At 40.5% G+C, this 20,803-nt stretch overlaps 1 protein-coding gene across 1 annotated transcript in view; it reads left to right on the forward strand.

The window, feature by feature from the left end:
- MYOZ2 (myozenin 2) overlaps positions 1-19,812 on the forward strand; it is a 32,614-nt gene extending 12,802 nt beyond the window's left edge. Inside the window, exons 4-6 of the mRNA XM_063136138.1 lie at positions 4,902-5,031; positions 9,532-9,715; positions 19,426-19,812. Coding sequence (XP_062992208.1) covers positions 4,902-5,031; positions 9,532-9,715; positions 19,426-19,660 — 549 coding nt within the window. The 3' untranslated portion in view covers positions 19,661-19,812. The remainder of the gene's footprint in view (positions 1-4,901; positions 5,032-9,531; positions 9,716-19,425) is intronic.
- Positions 19,813-20,803: the final 991 nt, after the last annotated feature.

Genomic DNA, 20,803 nt, shown 5'->3' on the forward strand with positions numbered 1-20,803 from the left:
TTTCCTTCATCAATGAAGGTGTGAACAAAAGCAAGGACAAGATAGAGAAATAGATAAGTCAGAAATATTATGCTTATTATTTTTGCTGCTCTATAAGGATAATATATAACATTATTCCCATTTTACAAACTAATACACAAAGATAGAAGAAGGGAAGGGACAAACCAGGAAAGGAACTGGAGAAGAATTAACTAATGAGTAGAAGCTAGGGAAAACAGCATGTCATCAAACATCGTTTAAAACCAAAAACTGATGGAGATGTTCTGATATCTGATATTATTCCAGAGATAAAGACTAACAAGAGAAAAGGGGTACAAATAAGAGATAAGATATGAGTTTTTGAGTTAGACAAGAAGTATAGTAGCAACAGATGTTAAAGAAAGAGGAGTGGAGATATGAGAGCCAAAAGATAAGGAGCCTGAGTATGAAGATATTGATAAGCTACTAAAAGAAGATTAACTTGAATCTTTTAGCAAAATGTAAGCCAGTGTAAAGCATAAAGAAGAGAATTAGTGGGTAAACCTAGAAATAAGACAAACCAAATGTGCTTCAGAATTTAAAATAGACGGAAGTATTTGTAGATTACAAATAGGCAGAGCAAACAAAAGAACATTCAGGTCTAGACAATATAAGAGAATTAAACAGTCTTTGTGCTATCCCTTGAAAGAAAAGAATGAAGCTTTTAGAGATATTTAAGAGTTGAAATTGGCAAGATTTAGCTGTACCAAAAATAAAACGATGAAAAGACAGTGTCCACACTCTGAGAACCCTAAAATTAATGAACCTGTGAAGAAGGAGACGTAGCAAGAGATGCAAATCGAAACAACTATAAAAAGACAAATCAAAAATTCAGTTTTAGATTAATACAATTTCAAAAATGAAAAGACATCTATGAGGAGAGCCATAAGACAGGCAGAGATATTTGTGAAGAAGATCAAAGAACAAGATCCTGCATACCTCCAGAAGAAGGAAGCAAAGAAGAATAAGAGAAGCCATCGACAGAAACAATCAAAGAGCCCCCAGCCTCTAGCAACCAGCTGCCTTAGGAAGGAGAGGAAGCAGCAGGCCTTTCATTGTGCTGAGTAAAGTACCCACTGAACTTTGTAAGGAAGAGGTTCATCAAACGAGTGTTTTATCTCATACTCACTACTGCGCACTTACAGATGTGTGTCCTTTAGACGATAACGTCAACCTCTCGCATGCCTCCTGCACCTTCCGCTCGCTTTTCTGACACAAAATAGGTTCCCTTTCAATCTGACTTTAAAAAAAAAAAAAAGTGGAATGTGCTGCGATTTCACGCTGTGTGCAGGAAAAGTGGCGCGATTAAAACAGCTCCTGAATGGGCTGTGTGGCCTTTGTTTACTTCCTCTTTCCCTTCCGGGCAAAAGAGGAAGCAATGAGGGGGCAGAGAAGCAACAGTAAGGAAACACGATTTTCCCTTGTGTGATGACGCTCTAAGAATCAAGAGCCTTGGTTTGCTTTTTTCCTTGTCCTCACAATCGCTTTTCCTTTTGATATGTGTCTTTCAGATTTTAGACTTGCAGGCCAGGACTGTCTAATTTCTGATCTTTGTAAGCTGCTCTGGGAGCCAGTTTGGGTGAAGAAGCAGGGTATAAATGCTTTAAATAACTACATAATTTAAAAGAACCATGAGAAAAATAAGAATGAAACCAAGCAGGAACATGACTTCAAAAACCTGATGAGAAAAAAAGATGAATAGTGACTGGCAGCACAGATGGTGGTGGAGAAAGTGGTGAATGCTCCGAGGTGGTGGAGGTGGAGGAAAACAAGCGGCCCTAGGAGAAGCTGGGTTTTAAAATGTGGGGGAAGAGGGAAGGAGGTCCTTGGGGAAGAAGTGAATGTCTTTCGGTGGTGTTGGCTGTGAGGAAACAAGGGCCAAAAGTCCTTCGTTGCATTGAAGGAAAGTAACCTCTATATAGCTTCTGGAGGACTGGCAGGAGTCAAGGAACAATATGCTTCAGCCCTCAGACTACTAGTGCCCATGGTCACATGGGTTTTACAGGTACAGACAAATAGACTTAGAGGTATGCAATCTTCTAGGTTCTGGAAAGAACACTCAGGAAGCTCAGCGGTGTAGTGGAAGTGGACTGTAGTAAGGTCGGTTCCAGGTTGTTTTTTGGAGCAGGGGCAGTGATGTCACCACTGCTGGAGCACCAGAGTAATTGGCGGACACTCTTTGCTCTGGCAAGTAAATACTTTATTGTTGTTTGTGCTGATTAGCACAGAGGAAGTCAGATAATGAGGAAATCGCCATCTTTTCTTTGATGGAGTTCCTATTTCACACTAAAAGTTTAAATATCCTACTTCTTTGCAAGATTGCTTGCATTTCAAATTAAACGTGAAAGGTTGCATTTGAGCTGGCTGAAGATCTTTTGTTAAAGCTCAGTGTGTTTTAGAAGCGGTATCTATGCAGCCTGATGTAAGCACCACTGAGTTCAATGGCGCTTCCTCCCAGGTAACTATGCATAGGAATGTAGTCATGCTGATCCTAATAAATTGGATATTCTGCTATGTACTGAGTGAGTGTGCTCTGTCATTTAGAACTTTGCCACTTCAAAATTTACCATGACACCACTGAAGAAGCAAGGTTCAATCTTTCACTGTTAGTTGAAACACATTGGTGTGGTGTGGTTAAGGGTTTTCATTGCCAGATATATGGGAAGTGATCATCGCTCATGAATGGCAAAGCACCAAGTTATTCAGGTCAGTTCAAACAAATGCCAGTAAAAACATCACTGCATTCCACAGAGACAAAGGCTTTGCTGCCTTTTTTAGGTGGAAGCTATTTTAGAAAAATAGTTTAAAGCTCTGTTCATAACGTCTATATTTTCTCCTATTATTCTTCACCATTTTGTCTCTAAAGCCTATCTCACAAAAACTTGCTCTATGGATCCGAAGTCTTGAACATATAGAGACTCTCTCAATTACGGGTGGACAAAAAAGTGTTTGAGCTTCCCCATTGAGGGCTGTTCTTCAATTCTCTGTCTTTTCATTCTCCCTCCCACCCTTACCTAAAGGCAGCCTGTACTTAAAACCTTTTCATTTCAATGTCATGGCTAAAATAAGATTTTATTTCAGAGAGCTCTAATTCTATGTTAAAGAAACAATGATTAAGGCTTGGGATGCAGTCTTGGAACTAATGACCCAGTAGAAAGGCTGGATAACTCCAGCCTGTCATTAACCTTCATGAACTGGCCTGTATAAGGTTATTATTATGATTTGCAAATTGAAGTGGTGTTGGGGGAATTCTTTATGGACACTGCGTAAGAAGGATGAAGCAAATAAAATCAAAGGCCAGGTGTCCGAGTGAGGTAGCTAGGAGGACTAAATGCAAAGGAGGACAGAGTTCCTTTAATAGCTATGTAGAAGGGGGAATTTTGGAGAGAGCTGGCAGGGAATGGAAGGCTGCCAGTGAGTTTCCCCACCAGGCACATCTCTGTGGGGTTCCATTCTGAATCTCAGTCTTCCTAAAGATGACAACAATGACACATAAACCCCAATTTGTTTTAATCATTCAGATTAGTGGAAACCATCAAAGCCCTCTCAGCTCCTGAAGCTATTAGGCAATTCTTTGCCTAGACTTCTTCAATTCAGAGCTTTCTTAAGGTGCCCCATAAACATCACATGTTGTGATCCAGGAGATGTGTAAATTCATCTCCCAACATCTCTTTCTTTCATTAAAAGCAATGCTGGGAGGGAAAATTGGACCACTGGGGAAGGTGGGGCTGTGCCAATATGTTTTCTCCTCCAAAGCCTCAGTGGGGCAATTTGGATCAGATCCAAGGCATGTAGGAGGGGGGAGTTAGAACCCCCATTCCCCAGCACCCTGGCCCCCATCACAATTATAGACAGACAAAGCTGACAGTTTCACTTTCTTTCGCATGCAATTAAACAAACAAGCAAAACCTCAAGTTCTCTCCATCTTGTTTATGGAGAAATTGGCAAATTTTGCTAACTTCTTATTAAAAAACCCTGAACCAAATAAAATTCTTAACCATCCCAAATTCATATCAGGCTACCTGTGGCTTTTGTTTGTTTGTTTGTCTTAGCAAAAGGCAATAACACTGAGAGATGGATTAAAACATCTCTTGAATCACTTTGAGTCCGGCCCTTAACTGCTGGAAAATCCATTTCTTTTTGTGCCACAAGGGCAAGACATGCCTCTGTTCAGGACACCTTAACTTGTTCAAAACACTGATTCTAAGTTGAAATCATTTTGTGGCTCCCCCACCTCATCTGCCTAGGGTCCTCATTCCCAATAGCCCTTGGGCCTATTCCTATGGGAAGTGCTTTACAAGGTGGCTGAATTTCAAGAACTGTAGCAGCCACCTCTCCTGGCTTTTTCATGGACACCTTCAGAATCAGGGAACTGCAGTAGACTTGTGGTTCTTCTACACAGTAGAGGTTTCTGAAATAAAAGCCATTCATTATGTTTTTGAGGACAGCGAGTACAGCAAGTTTTTTTTAAAAAATAAGGGCATCTGACAACCTTTGCTTCAGGAAAAAGGATATTCTCGTTTAGATAACTCATTTGCCTGGAGCACAAGAGACCTATCATTCCCAGCTTGCCAGATACTTTCTATTCTAGCTTCAGAAAGCCAGTTAATCTCTCCGGCATCTTCATTCCACATGTCTAAAGCAAGAATAATACTTCACCAGTTCATCAGGGTGCCATGTGAGGCTTAGGAGTGTGCGGTGTTGAGATACCAGAGTGGAAAGGCAAAAAAGCAGTCAGAAAACAATTAAATTTAGACAGAACAGCTCTTATATCAGCTTCCCAGTTAGGAAAAGCCATGTCACCAGGATTCTGTTTTCAGCAGTCTTTCGGCGTCTCCGTCATACACCTGATAGCTGTGCTATTTCTTCCCATTCAAATGCAGCGAAATGAGGTCATACAATGTGTTCAACTGGATGTTAGTGGCATGGAAGATGGACAGCAGCATGCACCAACCACACCTCCTAATACACCTGATCCAAGGAGTCCACCAAACCCTGAAAACATTGCCCCAGGTAAGCTACTGCACAGTTTCTTAACCAGACAGAGCTCTTTTAAAAATATTTAATAAGAATTGGTAAAGTCATTCAGGCAATGTAAAAACCAGTCTTATAAATCCCTCCAAATGTCTAGTTTCATGCCAAAATAGAAGAGCAATAAATGAGTCACAGTACCTGAGGCATCTGTGAGTTGATCAATGCCAAAAAGAAGCATAAGCAGAACTTTTACAAGATATCCATAGTTTCCACACACATAAAAGTCTGTAGAGCAGCTAGACACTCTAGTCTTGATGGAGTGTCAGAAGCACAGTATCCCATATCCCCATGTAATGTATGGGTGGATTGGTCGTGTTAAGGGAGAAGAGATATGCTGATGTTCAGATGTTTCTTTTCTATTTATAGGCAGGGTAGTGTGAATGCTGCAGCTGTGGCATTCCACAGTGGGGAATATGAAAGATGATGAAATGTCTAAACTATCATGGGACAAGAGCTCCAACACAGGAGTAGCACACCAGTAGTAGTGCACAGCCACTGGGAAGGGCCATTACTCAGACTTGGAGGATGAACCTTGCATACAGGTTCAATTCCTGTCATCTCCAGTTAAAAGGATCAGATGGCAGCTTGTGGGAAAGATCCTCCACAGAGACCACGGACAATGCTGGGATGGATTGGTGAATGGTCTGGCTCAATATAAGGCAACTTCACGGAGGATGGAAAAACTAAATGGAAAGCAAATGTAACAAAATTATGCAGGTTTCCAGGGCTGAGGAGGAAGAAAGAAACACATTTTGTGGCCATTACTAATGTCATCGCAGGCAATAGCCAATGGGAACCTATGGCTATGGCTGAGTATTTCACTCATCTGAGACTGCACAATGCAAGCACAGAAACTAGTACTGCAAAATCCCAGCACCCTGGGAATATCAGCTTTCATTTAAAAACCACTATGACCACAACCCTGAAACAAACCAAAATCAAACAAGCCCACAAATGCACCAGTGAGAAAGATAATATAATATATGCAACAACAGCGCTTACAATTTATATTGTTTTTCACCTACCAAGGAGCCCATTCATTCCGCCTGAAGATGGAGATAATTCTGAGTAACAGCTAGATTTTATATTTTCAGAACTTGGAGATCAACCATTGTTTGTTTGTTCTTCCCAGCAACATTTGGGAGGGACCCAGGTGCAACCTGAAACCATCTCCATACCTGATAGAGCCTAATTGGAACGCCTGCACCCTCCTTCCACTTCCCGTCTTAAGACTGTGAGTAGTAATAGAGGGGTACCTTTCATCAAATGAAAAGTGACAAGTCAGTGGGGTACACTTGTGGCCCCTATTTGGGGACCACAGGGGGGCACTGTGGCCCCCAAATAGGAGCCACAAGTGTACCCCACTGACCTGTCACTTTTCATTTGATGAAAGGTACCCCCTCTATTACTACACTTGCAAACTCCATGGCTTGAACATCAACCACTTTTTTCCTTCTCCCCACTCCCTACTTTGCTTTGAGTTCTGAAAAACGCAGGAGCCACACCAAGCAGGATGTAGTGGTATGAAAGTGGTATATGGTATGCATCAATGGGCCCCAACAGTTGTCAGTGCACTTCAATACTGCTAAAAAGCAGTAGTGTAGATCCTGCAGTGCACTTCAATATCGCTATAAAGCAGTAGTGTGGCTCTTGCCTTTTATATACCACTTTCATAGTGCAATATCCTGCTTGGTGTAGATTAGGCCCCAAAGAGCTTGCATAGTACTTTGAGCTAGCCTAATAAATCGGTATGACACTAATCTGGTTTTTAGACATTTTCTTTTGCAATTTTGCCATTCAGAAGTGGGCAACATGGCCCTCCAGATGTTTAGCCTACAACTCCCGTCATCTTCACCATTTCCTCTGCTGCTTAGGGCTGATTGAACTTGTAGGCCAAAACATCTGGAAGGCCACAAATTGCCCACTCCTGGTTTAGAGCATTCAAAGTGCTATACATACACTATCTCATGCATTATATAATGTCATCTAGTGCAAGCTGAGGGCTGTACAGTATAGCTTCTTATAACTAATCAGTGCCAGATCTCAAGACAAATTTCTTGGTCTTGCTGTGCCGCACAGGTCTTTTCCCCAACTGCTTGACTCACAAACCAGACTAAATTATGCAAAATAAGCAAATTGCTGCTTATGATTTGTTTACTTTGCATAATTCATTCATGCCTACATAATTCAGTCATGTCCACAGGAAGTCTTGCCTGTGGCACTTGAGCAATCATCTTCCATGCAACCATCACAATCAGCCATTACACTGGCTGTGGGTATAATAGTATTTTCCTCTATACGAAATCAGTAGCTCTGCAACAGAAGCGCAATTTTGAAAGAAAAAAGTCTGGATTTGTACAGCGTATTTATTGGGTTAAAGCCACCAATTATCTGGAAATGCCCTAAGGGGGCAATCCTATGCATGTTTAAATAGAAAAAAGCACTACAGCTCCCAACATGCCCCAGGCATTCAATTTTCATTCCAAGTATATTTGGCTTAGATCTTAAAGCTAGCATTTGGTTACAACTTTCTTTGACCCAGCTCTATCAAACATTTAAATTGCTTAGATTTGTAAAGGTAAGAGAGGCCATAGAGTCTAATCTCATGCATTACAGGCTGTATAAATCTATCACACTTTTTGGTTGTTAGAGTATATCTTTTAGTAGATAACAGACAGCACCATTTATACCATATTTAGTCCTAATATGCAAGTTCAAAATTGAGTGAAAAAAAGTTTGAAAGGAAACCTTTGTAAGAGAGTAACTGAGAGGGCAATTTGGTTCTCTGGCAGTGAGAACCTTTTCTGCTGTAGTGTAAACCCTTTTGCTGCAAGGACACTGCTTTCCTTTCTGCAAAGGCATTGAGCCACAAAGAAGCCTATTCTTTTCTTGCCCCTTTAAAAACAAGAGCTGACTAATTTAAGGAAATAATTTATGAAGTGAACATAGCCTTTTTCCTTACTTGTGACCATCACATAATGGATTCTACACAATAACTTTGAACAGATTTATTTAAATTAGGCTAGGATGTGACACATACTTCCTGGAATGTAACTCCACTGAACACAGTGGGAATTACTTGAGTAAACATACATAGGATTGTGCTGTAAGGATGTGTACATGTTTCAAATCCTGGTACCAACTACATGAAAATCCTCATACCTGTGGACAGCTGAACTCTGTAATTCAATATGTTAAATTAAGTTTCCATTAACTATCCAGCACCTTAAATAGTTGGTAGCTACATGTCATCATCAACATTCAGTGCATGTTAAAATGCACCCTCTCATAGATACATGCCCTGAATGGTATGTAGATTAGCCTAATACTATTTTAGGGTATACAGTGATTTATGGAGAATCAGGAGTCACTGCTGTTTTAATTTTGCTGTTGTGTGGGGTGAAACTACCCCCTTTACTTTTCATACAGTGCTTTCATTTCTTTCTGAATACAACAAAAATATCCTCATCCTCTTCATTCCTCCCTCCCTCCCTCCCCACACTAAATTCAAGTTCCTTGAATGATGATGATGATGATGATGATGATGATTATATTGTTCAGTTTCCTTTAAACTTTAAAAAAATCCTCAGGGAATGGGAGGGGAAGGATGCCTTTGTGATGTCACAATGGCCAGCCAATCAGCTCTGTGCACACTTGGCTTCTGCTGGAAACAAGACAATCTGATTTCTCCTGATCCGGATCCTGCAGGGTGGATTGTACATCTGATTAGCATGGATTCAATGCAGTTCCACACAGCTTGACTGCTCTAATTATGTAGGTCTTTATATATGCTCCCTTATGATGGCTGGAAGTATTTTGTAGCCTACTTTGTTTTTTGCGTTACAGGAATGGGTGAACTCGCACAGCTAAACCTTGAGGTTCTGTATATGTCAAATATAAGTTTTAATTATAAGTGATTTTTCTAATTAAGTAAAAAAAAAGGGGGGGACAGAGTTTGCCCTCTCATAATCTTTAACCTTTCTTTCCATCCCACCAAATAATGTTTTGTCCTAATTGTACCGCTGCTGAAATTCTATTAATTCCCAGGGTGCTTCCAGATTTATTATGCAATTGCTCTGCCTCATTCATGGAATTTTATGGGATGTCTAGACATTGACGTCTTCCATTTGCAACCCTTCCATGTTTTCCCACCACTTCTTTTTTCTTTCCACAGAAAATCTATTAAAGAAGAAAATGCAGAATAGCTGCATGATTTCTTTTGACTGGTATTAGCCACAGACGTCTCTGTCCAGAGATAATCCATTCTCTTCGACAGGGTTACTTCAGAAGCACAGTTTTGAGGATTGTGGCTGAAAAATCATAGAATTCTCATGTGATCTCAAGTGTCGACTAATTTAGAATGTCTTATTTGGTACATAGGAGATGTGGTGAGAATAAATTTGTGTCTTTGTTACATGAAGGAGTTGGGAGACTGCTACTGTAGAATGCAAACACAGTGTATAATTTTTGCTCCCAAAGGATATTCCGGACCACTGAAGACAATTCCTCCAGAGAGGTTCAACACTACATCTGTGCCAAAGTACTATCAGTCACCTTGGATAGAAGCCATCAGCAATGATCCCGAGCTGTTGGAGGCTTTATACCCTAAACTGTTTAAGCCAGAAGCCAGGCCAGATCTGCCTAACTTTAAGAGCTTTAACAGGTAATTTTGAAAAATTGTCAATTTTTCCTCAGAGGGAAGAAATAATAGCATGGAAATAGCATTTGTGTGGAAATTAGGGGACCCTACAATGTGAATGGAAGGAAGTTGACAGAAGGGAAGTTTCCTATCCGATCCTCCCCATTGCAATTGTCTGTGCCCATGGAAAGGCTCACCAGAGATTGTGGGGGGATCTCCTGAACAATGTTGGATGAGATGCAAGGGGTTTCAGAAAAAGAGGGGATTGTCGTTGCAGAAGAAGGGGGGATTGTCAGAAACTGATGGAGGGCCACCCAATTTGAGACAAGTCTCTCCTTCCCCGGAGTCCCCATGCCACATCTCACATTGTTCTGAAGGCCCCACCACCCTTCAGATAGGGCTTTGAGGGGCAGTTACAAGGGGGAAGTGGGGACAGAAAACTTTCACTTATTTTAAGTTCCTAGCCTATGTGCAAGAGTTCCTCATACCTTTTGATCCAGAAATGCACTGAATTTGTGGCAAACCATTCATCACAAGTACTTGTGCTATCCATCTTAGAATGGAGAGAGCAGGCTGGATCACACAGTGAGATTCTCTGACACAGGAAGTGCCACAGCCACCATTTTGTCTGGCATAAGGCCAATGAACCAAACCAGCTAAGAACTTGGCATATATGCTCTAAACTTTATAGATGTTATTGCTTCCCTCATCTCTTCCCCATCACTAATAAACTCATCTGGTTTATTGATATTAAGCAGCTTTGTGGTTAGGAATTGGAATCTGCTCCCACAAAAGTCTGAAACATGTTCTATTGCCACACAGTGTCACTACATTCAAAAGGGAGCTGAACTTGGTGAACTCATTCCAGCTTTTTTAAACAGCAAAAAACTGGCTAAATTCTTACCAAAACAAAATCTAGGCACCACATACAAGGAGCAGCATATACTAACGGCAAGATGATGTTTACCTGTTAAATGATGCCCTTTGGCTTCTAGCAGAAGCTCTAGACATGTTGACATTGACTGGAAGTATTTTGGGATTATTTTCACAAAATATCCAGCTGTGGCTCATGCTTATTCATACTTGACACACTAATTTCATTTATTGAGACACTGTGTGTATGTGCTTTTTTAATGAATAGCTTGTATTCAATTTCAAATGACTAACCCAACACAAAAAATCCTTTCAGAGCCTTCGAAAGGTAGCAGTCCGTTGCTACAGAAAACAGGAAGCAGGCTCTGTATGCCTTTAGCAGCTTGTTAATACCAGCATTGCCATTCTGCAAATTTGAGTAAGAAAATGTATGTATGAGTAGAGGTGACTTAGAACAGGAGTAGGGAACCAAAATAACCTCCAACTTCCATAAGCCCCAGCTAACATGGCCAACGGTCAGGGATTATGGAAGTTATCAACCTAAACATCTGGAGGACACTAAGTTAGCTGCCCTGAACTTAGAGTGTATTGACTGAAAATTGGAGGCCTAGCGCAGGCTACATCTGCATGGAGATAACCATAATCTAATCCACCAGTCCTACATACCATCAGCAGAGGGGCTCTGATTCTTTCTGCAGCTGTCTCTTCATAGACTGCCAACACCCACATAGCACAGTGAGGTGAAGTGACTACATTGACCCTACTATCAGTTTATTCCAAACTGGCAGGGTAGTATGGGTAGCTCTTCCCCGGTTCTTTACAGGGGAAAATCTCTTGCCCAATTGGAGCTTTGCACTCCAGCTGGCTAAAATGAGGAAGGAGAAAGAGGAAGATGCCATACAGGAATAACCTGGGGCTGGATGCTCTTCCTGGGGATATGCTCTCCTCAGAAAAATGATGCAACAGATGCTGATCAAACTGAACTCACGATTGCATAAGCTATAAATAAATTAAAGTCAAAGGTCACATCCAGATGTAACAAAAAGGCATGGTTGGTTGTTACAAGAATGTGCCGTGGGCCAAACCTTGGGCTCCTGTACTCCCCTTTCGCGTCTCCTCATAAGCTAAGAAGAGCAATGAGGAGCACGCAAGCCTGTGGATCATCATTGTGCATTCTCAATGTCAATATGGCCAAAGAGTCCCGTGGTAATGGACTCAGGTACAGTTAGGCACATCTGGGTCCCATCGATTCCAACGAAAATCACTGGGAATAAAAATTGCTTAACTTAGTTGGATTGTTTCCTAAGGCTCAAATCCTATATAAACGTAGCTTCATTCACATTGAACTAGTAGGTTTTTCGGAGCCTAATTGTGTGCATGGTAGCATGGTAACACTGGGAGTGAAGGAGCTCAATAAGACACTAAATAATTTTGGGTGGGTGTGGGAATATCGTTTAGACAAGCCTGCTAGTAGTGTTGGAAAATGAAAACAATCAATGGGGTGAAAAAAAGTCAGGATTAATAAACACACAGAGATGTTCCTGCACAAACACACACACACACACACGTTCACTTCTGTGGCTCTTCTCCTCACTCAGAACAAAATTCCTATTTTTAGACTCTATACCCTTTAGTCATTATAGCTAATTAATTTGATTGCAGTTTGGGGGGAAATGGAATTGAGGTCATCATGAAAAGACTACAGTGACATAATGATGACATCAGTCTTTGAGTCAGCTCTTCAAGTTTGCATGGTGTCATTGCAGGGAAAATATTTCTAGGAATTGTGACTGGATATAACACGTTGGAGTCATACTCGCTGCTGATAAAAAGGAAGGTGAGGGATGATCCCCACACTTGAACTTGAAAAAGCTTTAAACAAGCAAAGCTTTGTGTGTTTCTAATCAGTTTTTATTTGTGACCTTAATAGAACAGGCTCAGATAAAAGGAATGAATGCAGCTGCAACATCCTCTCAGTTATCAGGCACTACCATATTGAAGTAGTGCTCATGTCCGGCTGTGACAATTCAAAACAAACTGGAATGGATTCAGAAGACAGCTAAAAGGATTTAAGAGACCTAGAAGGAAAATGTTATTTATTATTTTATTCATTTATTTATTTTAAACATATGAGTCACATTCTGTGCCACAATAGGATCCGTAGCAATGCACTGTACCACTTACAATAAACTCGATAAAAGCATAATAAAACACAGTAAAAATATAAAACAATCCAAACCTTAAGCAGCCGTCACTAAAACAAGGTCTGCCAGATACATCTAACCTTTAAACTCAATAAGCAGCAGCAAGATTAAAATAAATAAGAAGCTCAAAGGACTGGAAAGACCTTCCATAATATAATATAGCAAGCCAATGTGGTGTAGTAGTTTAAAGGGCTCAACTGAGACTCAGGTTCTAGTTCCCACTTGGCCATGAAGTTCACTGGGTGACTTTGGGACAGTCACCGACATGCAGTCTAAGCTACCTCATAGCATTGTTGTGAGGATGAAATGGAGAGGAGGAGGAAGATCATGTACGCTGCGTTAGTCTCCTTGGAGGAAAGGTAGGATATAACTATAATAATAATAATAATAATAACAACAACAACAACAACAACAACAACATACCCTCAGTCAGCTTGTCGGACCACCAAAACCATGTCTCCTCCTACCAGCATTCCCCCATGCCAGGCTATCATCTACAACACTTCCCAGGCACATAAGTCAATGTCTCTCAGTAGATATTTTAATAGATTATTCCCTTCTCCCAGAGTGCCACTTCTTCCATTTTCAAAGCAGCTGTTTGCTGCTGTTAATCTCCCACATCATAGCTAGTTTGACCCTATGTCTTGGGATTCCGAGTGCTAAACAAGGCTGCCGTGGATACTACTTTTATTAATGTCATTAAGAGCACAAGCTAAAATTAAATCTTGAATATGAGTCAGATAGCAAGGAGTATTAAGGTTCTGACATTAGCCCTAGATCACTTGGCATAATACAGAACAGCCCATCTATTTCACTTGCCAATTTGTTCCCACCTTGGCTCTCTTACAGTACTGTAATTTCTTTGTTTTAAAAGGGTGCATCTTAAATGTGGACACATTTCCCTTCAAATGGTCAGGTATCCTAGAGTACCTTTCATTTAACTAATTTCAACCTTGGAGTCATTCCATAATTGAAGTAAATTAGTAAGTCCCTGGATGTTCAGGAACAATTTTCATGGTTCCTTTGTTTCAGGGTAAATGGGTTGCCATTCTCAAAACCTGGGGATGCATGGTATCTCCCCCACCCCACCCAAATTCCCAGTAAATGTTAACAAGACAGGAGGCAAACAAAGGAATATAGCTACAAAAGTATGGGTTTCAATGTGTGTATGAACAAACTCAGATTAAGGTTGTTAACTCAGGAAAGCTAGTTGAATTGACCTTGGCTTTATCACACCAAAACAGGCCAAAGAACTCTTGGCAAATTGAAAACCTGGTTTCTTTTCTCTCTTAATGGAATTCTTAGAAAAGAGTCGTTTTAGTGACATTTTCCTCCATCCTTGAAGACAAATCCTCCTTAGACAAGGGGAATATATCACTGTAGAACTCCCTTTCCAACCTCTTGCCCTCCAGAGGTTTTGTACTACAACTCCCATCATCCCCGACCAGTGGCCATCATTGCTGGGATTTATGGCAATTGTAGTCCAATACTTCTGGAGGGCTCCAGGCTGTGGAAGGCTGCCAAAGGGCATAATAAATGTCTATTTCTTTGTGTCAGCTTGGAGGAATCTAGTGATACACCTATACTGTTAAGACACTTCAAAACTATCTTTACTCATTGTTTTTGATGATGATGATGATGATGACAACAACAATGAAATTAACTTTGAAAATATTTCCTCCACCAGTTTTTTTCCGATTAGGAAAAACATCCAAAATAAAACCCTGGATGAGAAATGAGGTACTGCAGAATGTTTAAATGTAAAAATAAGCAGGCTCGACTGGTTTTGCCTCTTTGCCTTGTTAGAGAAGTTCCCTTCCTTTAATGGATTGTTTTCAAAGCACTACAGGAATCCAGTCCATCTGGATGTCACTCTGTGTTGCTAATCTACATACAGCAAACCTAAGCCGGCAGGCTGGGAAGCAGCTCCTGCATTTGCACCACTGGCTCCCCAGTAATGACCTCAAAATGTTATCCAAGCATCCCGGAGAGAGCATTCAGTTTAGGAATAGTATTTACTTTATGATTGAAAATGAAATCGATCTGTTTCTTTATTTAATAATCTGGGCACATGAAATATGTTTTAATTATTATTCCCCATCAAACCCCAATGGTGATGTTTATAGCTATCAATTCACTCTAAAATAGTCAATCTCCAAACTATTTTTGGAGGAAAGCTTATGCCATTGCAATTCCCACCCCACCCCAAACAGCTAGGGCTAAAGACTAATTTGAATGTAAAAGAGGCTTAATGGGGCTGAAAGTAAAATTATACAAAGCAGTTATGGTTCCTATTATTTTTTATCATCATTATTAATAATAGTTTATCAGCATGTAGCTTCTCTCTCTCTCTCTCTCTCTCTCTCTCTCTCTCTCTCTCTCTCTCTCTCTTTCTCACACACACACACACAGGCAGAGAGACAGGTGATCTCATCCTGTTTCTGCCCTCCTTGATGTCTGGAGACCCAGCTCTTACTTCTATTGTCTTCCTGCAATAGAGTCACTTTTCTCACTACGGCTATGTTTGCATATCGTGCTAAATCAGGCTCCGTGCAATGTGTACAAGTTGGCATAAGCCTCAAGCTCATGCAAGTCCCTTTCCCCCTCCCACAGGGCTTTAGAAGCTTTGGCTTCCATTGTTAATTAACCACAGATTGTCTTATCATCTGGACCAAGAATTGTGTTTAGCACTTGCTATGGTGACCCAACAAACTGTGGTTCACTAAAACCAAAAGTTAAATCTTCTGAACACCTCCTTCTGGCAGCGCAGGAGAAAGGAAGGGAGACGCGTGTGAGCCCAAAGCTCACTGGGACTCGTTCCTGATTGTGCATGTCATGCTAAACCATGGTTTAGCGTAGGCCTGGGTTTCTGTTGCCTTCCAGATGTTGCTCATTGCAAGAACAGCTACTGGCCATGGAAAATACAGATGAGCAAGGGAAGTGATTTCTCAAAAAAGAATAGAAATAAGGCAGAGCTGTAAGAAAAGCTATTGAAACGTGCATGCTGCCCCTGGTTTGCAAATGCCACTGGTGCATAGACAGTAGGATCTATTTATGTACTATGATACTGTTAAATTTTTCAACAGAATAAACTGAGTACTGTCTGCTAAATACCCGAGGCTTTTGTCCTGAACCAGCATTTCAAATGTTTTATCAGTTCACTAAATTTGAGCAACACTGGGGCTTTCTGGAGCAGATTTGGGAGCTGTATGTCATGAAAGAACAATAGTTGTATCCTAGCCTAAAATTATGTGAAATTACCCAGTCTTGATTGTGCAACTGCTCTGCCTATGGAAAATCAGCTACTTCGACACATCACAAAACTGACAGCAGAACCCAAAGTTGGGCTAATTTTCGCAGTATAAAATACCTGCATTTCCCTTTTACACTCAATGAGCATTACGATTTTTTGATTTTTTTGATGCTGGGTTTGGATTGCATACCTCAATGAGTCAGACCTCAAATTACATGTTTATGTTTCATGAAATATAGGGCATTATGACTCCTTGACATCATCCCAATGATTGCTTCAAGGAATTTACTCTTGCCATGTGTGAACATTTACAAGTTAATTACTCTTCCCTTTTCTTTACGTTGATCACTGTGTATATCTATGCCAGAATACAAATAGGTATTCTTAACATTTGGTCTAGGAGTACTATATTTTTAATTAGGTAGCACTACTTTTAACACGTTTACAAGTAGTGCAAAATCCATCTATAATATCAGAGGTTATGTAACATGTTCATCAGCAAGTCCTACACTGGAAAGTTACTGGGAGCCTGACAGCTCATGTCTATATTTTTAGCAATGCCATTGGGAAATGGTGACAATATGTTATGAAATAGAACTTACACGTGAAGCTGCTTTATACAGAATCAGACTACTGGTCCAGAATTGTCTTCTCTGACCGTCAGCAGTTCTCCAAGCAGATGTCTTTTTCAGACCTGCCAACAAAGGGTATTATCCTATGCACGTTTAGACAGAAAAAAACTCCTACAACTCCCAGCAAGCTCCAGCCAGCATGAATGGATGGGGCATGCTGGGAATTGTAGGAGTTTTTTTTCTCTCCTTTCTAAACATGCATAGAATTGTGCCCCAAAATATTTTTAGGTTTTAAGTAAAGATGCCAGGGAATGAGAGGCAAGTCATTCATTCATTTAAGTATATGTCTAGCAGCTATGTCTTCTTTTCATTTTAACTCTAGAATGGTGCAGGGGCCCCCAGTCTGATCTTAAAAGCTCTTGTGACACATCCCAGGCTAGCATCTTGATCTATATTGAGGGCCTTGTGCCTACTCTAGAGATAAAATAGAAAACAGACATGTAGCTACTAGTCCAGGGGTAAGCAACTTGTGGCCCTCCAGATGTTTTGGCCTACAACTCCCATGATCTTTAACCATTGGTTATGTTGGCTAGGGCTGAAGGGTGTTGTAGGCTAAAACATCTGGATGGTCACAAGTTGTCAACCCCTGTGCTAGATAGACATTTAGAAATTAATGCCTGTTCGGCCCTCAGCCTAAGTCCTTCGGTATGCTAAGCATGAGTGTTCCCATTGAACCATGAACTTCTTACTTGCATTTTCCAACTAGCTGAGCAGACCAGGGGTTCCCAATCCATCTGTATTCTAGACAGGACATGTAACATCCAGAACCATTTCCGGAGGTTAGCAATCTGCATCCTGATTCTATTTGTCTACTCAAAAGTAAGGCTCACAGAGTTCGATGGAACATACTTCCAAGTAAGTGTGGACATGTTTGCAATTGTGCATCAGAATCCTGTGAATATTTGCATAGAAGTTAAGTCCCATTGAACTCAATGGCCTGGTACACATGTAACGAGAAGCCACCATGGGTGAATTTCCCTGTGGGGCTTCTTGTTGCGGTGGTGGCAGCCATTGTGAATATTTGGGGCACAGTGGGAGCGCTGTAGCTTCTCATTATGTGTGAACCTACCAAGATCGGTTGCTAGCATGGTTGACAAACCACCCACAAACCTAAAACAGCCTATAGGTTCTGGGTGGCTTGTCAATCACCCCAACAAACCACTCTTGCTGAGTTATGCATAACAAGAAGCCACAGCAGTGGGGGCTTGGACTGCCAACTTAGCATTCCTGGCCTGAAACAATAATGCGAGCCAGGTCAATGTAAGTGGGTTAGGATTGTGGCCTTAATTTTGGAAGTGGTCTTTCTAAAGGGGGTGTAGCATACAAGTGCAATCTGCATATAGCTGAATAGTTCAGCATAATAGAAGGAAGTTTTTTTAAAAAAAATCAGCAAAAAAATTGTTTTAGACATTATTCCCAGATTTATTGCCTGAAGGAGCAAGTAATAGTTTACCTTGAAAGAATGTTAACACTAATGAGCCTCACTGGATTCTGGTATAAGTACATTGTGATTAAATTTCCAATAAGGAAGTAACTCCCTGCCCCAACACACATTCACACAAACATGCACACCAATACATTTCAGAATTTCATTTCTCAATGTCTGGGTTAGGCAACTTGTATTTGTCTAAGGGCCACATGTGACTAGAGCTGTTGGGGAAATCCACAACGGAACAAAATGAGTTCAGTTTTCTATGAATCCAATCTACAGATTCCACAGCAGACTGGCTCGCCCTGAGTTACAGAGATTCTGTGAACTTATATTTACTTTATTTATTTATTGCGGACCAATCTTTTTTACTTTCTGTAATTTTACACAAATTTGGTCATAGAAATAAAAAACACCAGCCAAAATGCACATTTACCCCATAGGCTGTTTACCCCATAGGCTAAAGCATGAAAATGCACATTTTGGAGGGATCTGCACATTGGTGAAATTTACGCATTTTCGCAGATGTGAATTTGCACAAATTGGGAAATTTGAAAAAATCCAATTCCGCCAATGAGTGGAGGTCAGAACAAAAGGCACCTGTCAATCCATGAAATGCAGACAAAATTGATTTTACAAAATCCGTACATCCCTATGTGTGACCCACACATACTCCCAATCTAGATCACTGGAAAGAAAGACTTTCACTTTGCCCTTTCACAGCAATCTTGATCCAGGTTGCTGGCATGGGGCAATGTTAAAGCACACCTTGGCTGGGAATGTACATGTGCATGGATCTTGTGCACACTCTTTCTCAGCACTGGAAAACAGGGTGTGCAGTGGGAGCTGTCCCTGCACACCTATTTCCCAGCAGAGTCTAAGCCAACTCAGTTAAATTGTTAAGGTTTTTTTCCTTGTGTTTTTAAAGTACCCTGTTGATTTCAATTTAATCATCAATGTTAATAAGTAAAATCCTGATTTACAGCTTTAGTTCTTGAAATGGTTTATTGCTGTTTCAAAAATTGACACTTACGCTTTTGTGATCCAGTCTGGTACAGTATTGCTAGTCTTGATAGGAACTCTACATTACCTTGAGTAGATGACAATTTCTCTACTATAGTTCCATCCCAGCAGTAAAATGGAAATTACAGCAACATTTCTCAAAAGGTTGTTATTAGGATCAATGAGATAAAGACACACTAAGAGTCCTCCATGACAATAAGCATTCCAATATACAATCAAGGAAAAATATTCTGAAATCCCCTTTTTATAATTGCAGGCTCAAAGCAGAGCATTTTTTTAAAAAATATATTTTTCATTTACTGTTGTCCTATCATCTACAGAGTTGCCATTCCGTTTGGTGGTTTTGAGAGAGCATCGAAACTAGTTAAGTTCAAGGTACCAGATTTCAACTTTCTGCTGCTAAATGATCCACGATTCATGGTCCTTGCCAATCCTCTTTCAACCAGGCGGTCCTTCAACAGGACTCCTAAAGGATGGACTTCTGAGAATATTCCTATAATGATAACTATACAGCCGACAGAGGCCAATGGTGTTCCAGAAACAGACGACCTGTGAAAAGAAAGTAGTGTGTGCATCACACATCAGAATCAGTATGGCAGTATTCTGATCTTTTAACATGCTCTACTTCTGTTCCAACATCCTATCTTATGTAACTCAAATGTAACATCTGATGCTGTAACTGTTTTCTGAAGTTTTAATTTTCTTCTACAGATCTAAAACAAATAAAATAACTTGGTCATTACTCTCGAAAAACTAGCTTTGACTCTTTTGTTTCGTTACTTTTTCTGCTTAATAGAAGAAAGTACAAGGAAGCAATGCTATGCCTCCCGCAGACAGCATCATGTGTGTGTGTGTGGGGAGGCATATAATAGTTCAGTTTCCTGGCTCCAAGGTTGGAACCAGGAAACCATGCTTCCTGCCCCTCTCCCCTCATCGCCAGTGCGGAGAGAACTGCGCCATGTACCTTTCCATGTTTGGAAAACAGTGCAGAAACAGAAATAAGGTGGTCCTAGGGGCAGGGAGGGGAGGAGACAGGGTGCCATTGCTAGATGGACGAAATCGCCTATCTAGCTAAAATGCAGAGTGGCGGGAGAGCAGAGGTGAAGATCGCCTCCACTGTTCTCCCACCCTGCATTAGAGGTTGGAGATTGCCGACTATCCATATAGGACTGAGCCCTAGATTGAATTTACATTGTCACATCTTCTAATTAAGAAAAGAAAAGGTGATAAAATTACTCAAACACTACTATTTTGTTTGTTAATTCTGGTTTGGACAGACTCACAGAGATGCTACGAGAAAGCTGAAAGAAACATTTTTGGTTATTGATTCTAGTAAAAGAGTTTCTGCTTCTGCTATGAAAATCAGTTTATTATTATTCCGTACAGCGAGTGTCTAATATACAGAAATATAACAAGGTAGATGAGGGCAAACATTTTGCTTGAAAAACTCTCCAAGTGTAAAAACATATACATTTTTTAATGATCATTACATACAGCAGGCTGACAGCAAATGAAACAACATTTTGTTGTGAATAGTACATGAATAGACTCAAATATTGCAGGAAAGCACCAGATTAAAGAAAGATAAGAGAATATGGGTCAAAGGCAAAGAACAATGCCCATTGCTTCATCAGACTATAACAAGTTGTTCATAACCAATAATTAATTTAAGGTGCAATTCCTATGCATGATTAGACA

This window comes from Elgaria multicarinata, chromosome 10 (genome assembly GCF_023053635.1).
Source record: "Elgaria multicarinata webbii isolate HBS135686 ecotype San Diego chromosome 10, rElgMul1.1.pri, whole genome shotgun sequence".
Classification (NCBI taxonomy): domain Eukaryota; kingdom Metazoa; phylum Chordata; class Lepidosauria; order Squamata; family Anguidae; genus Elgaria; species Elgaria multicarinata.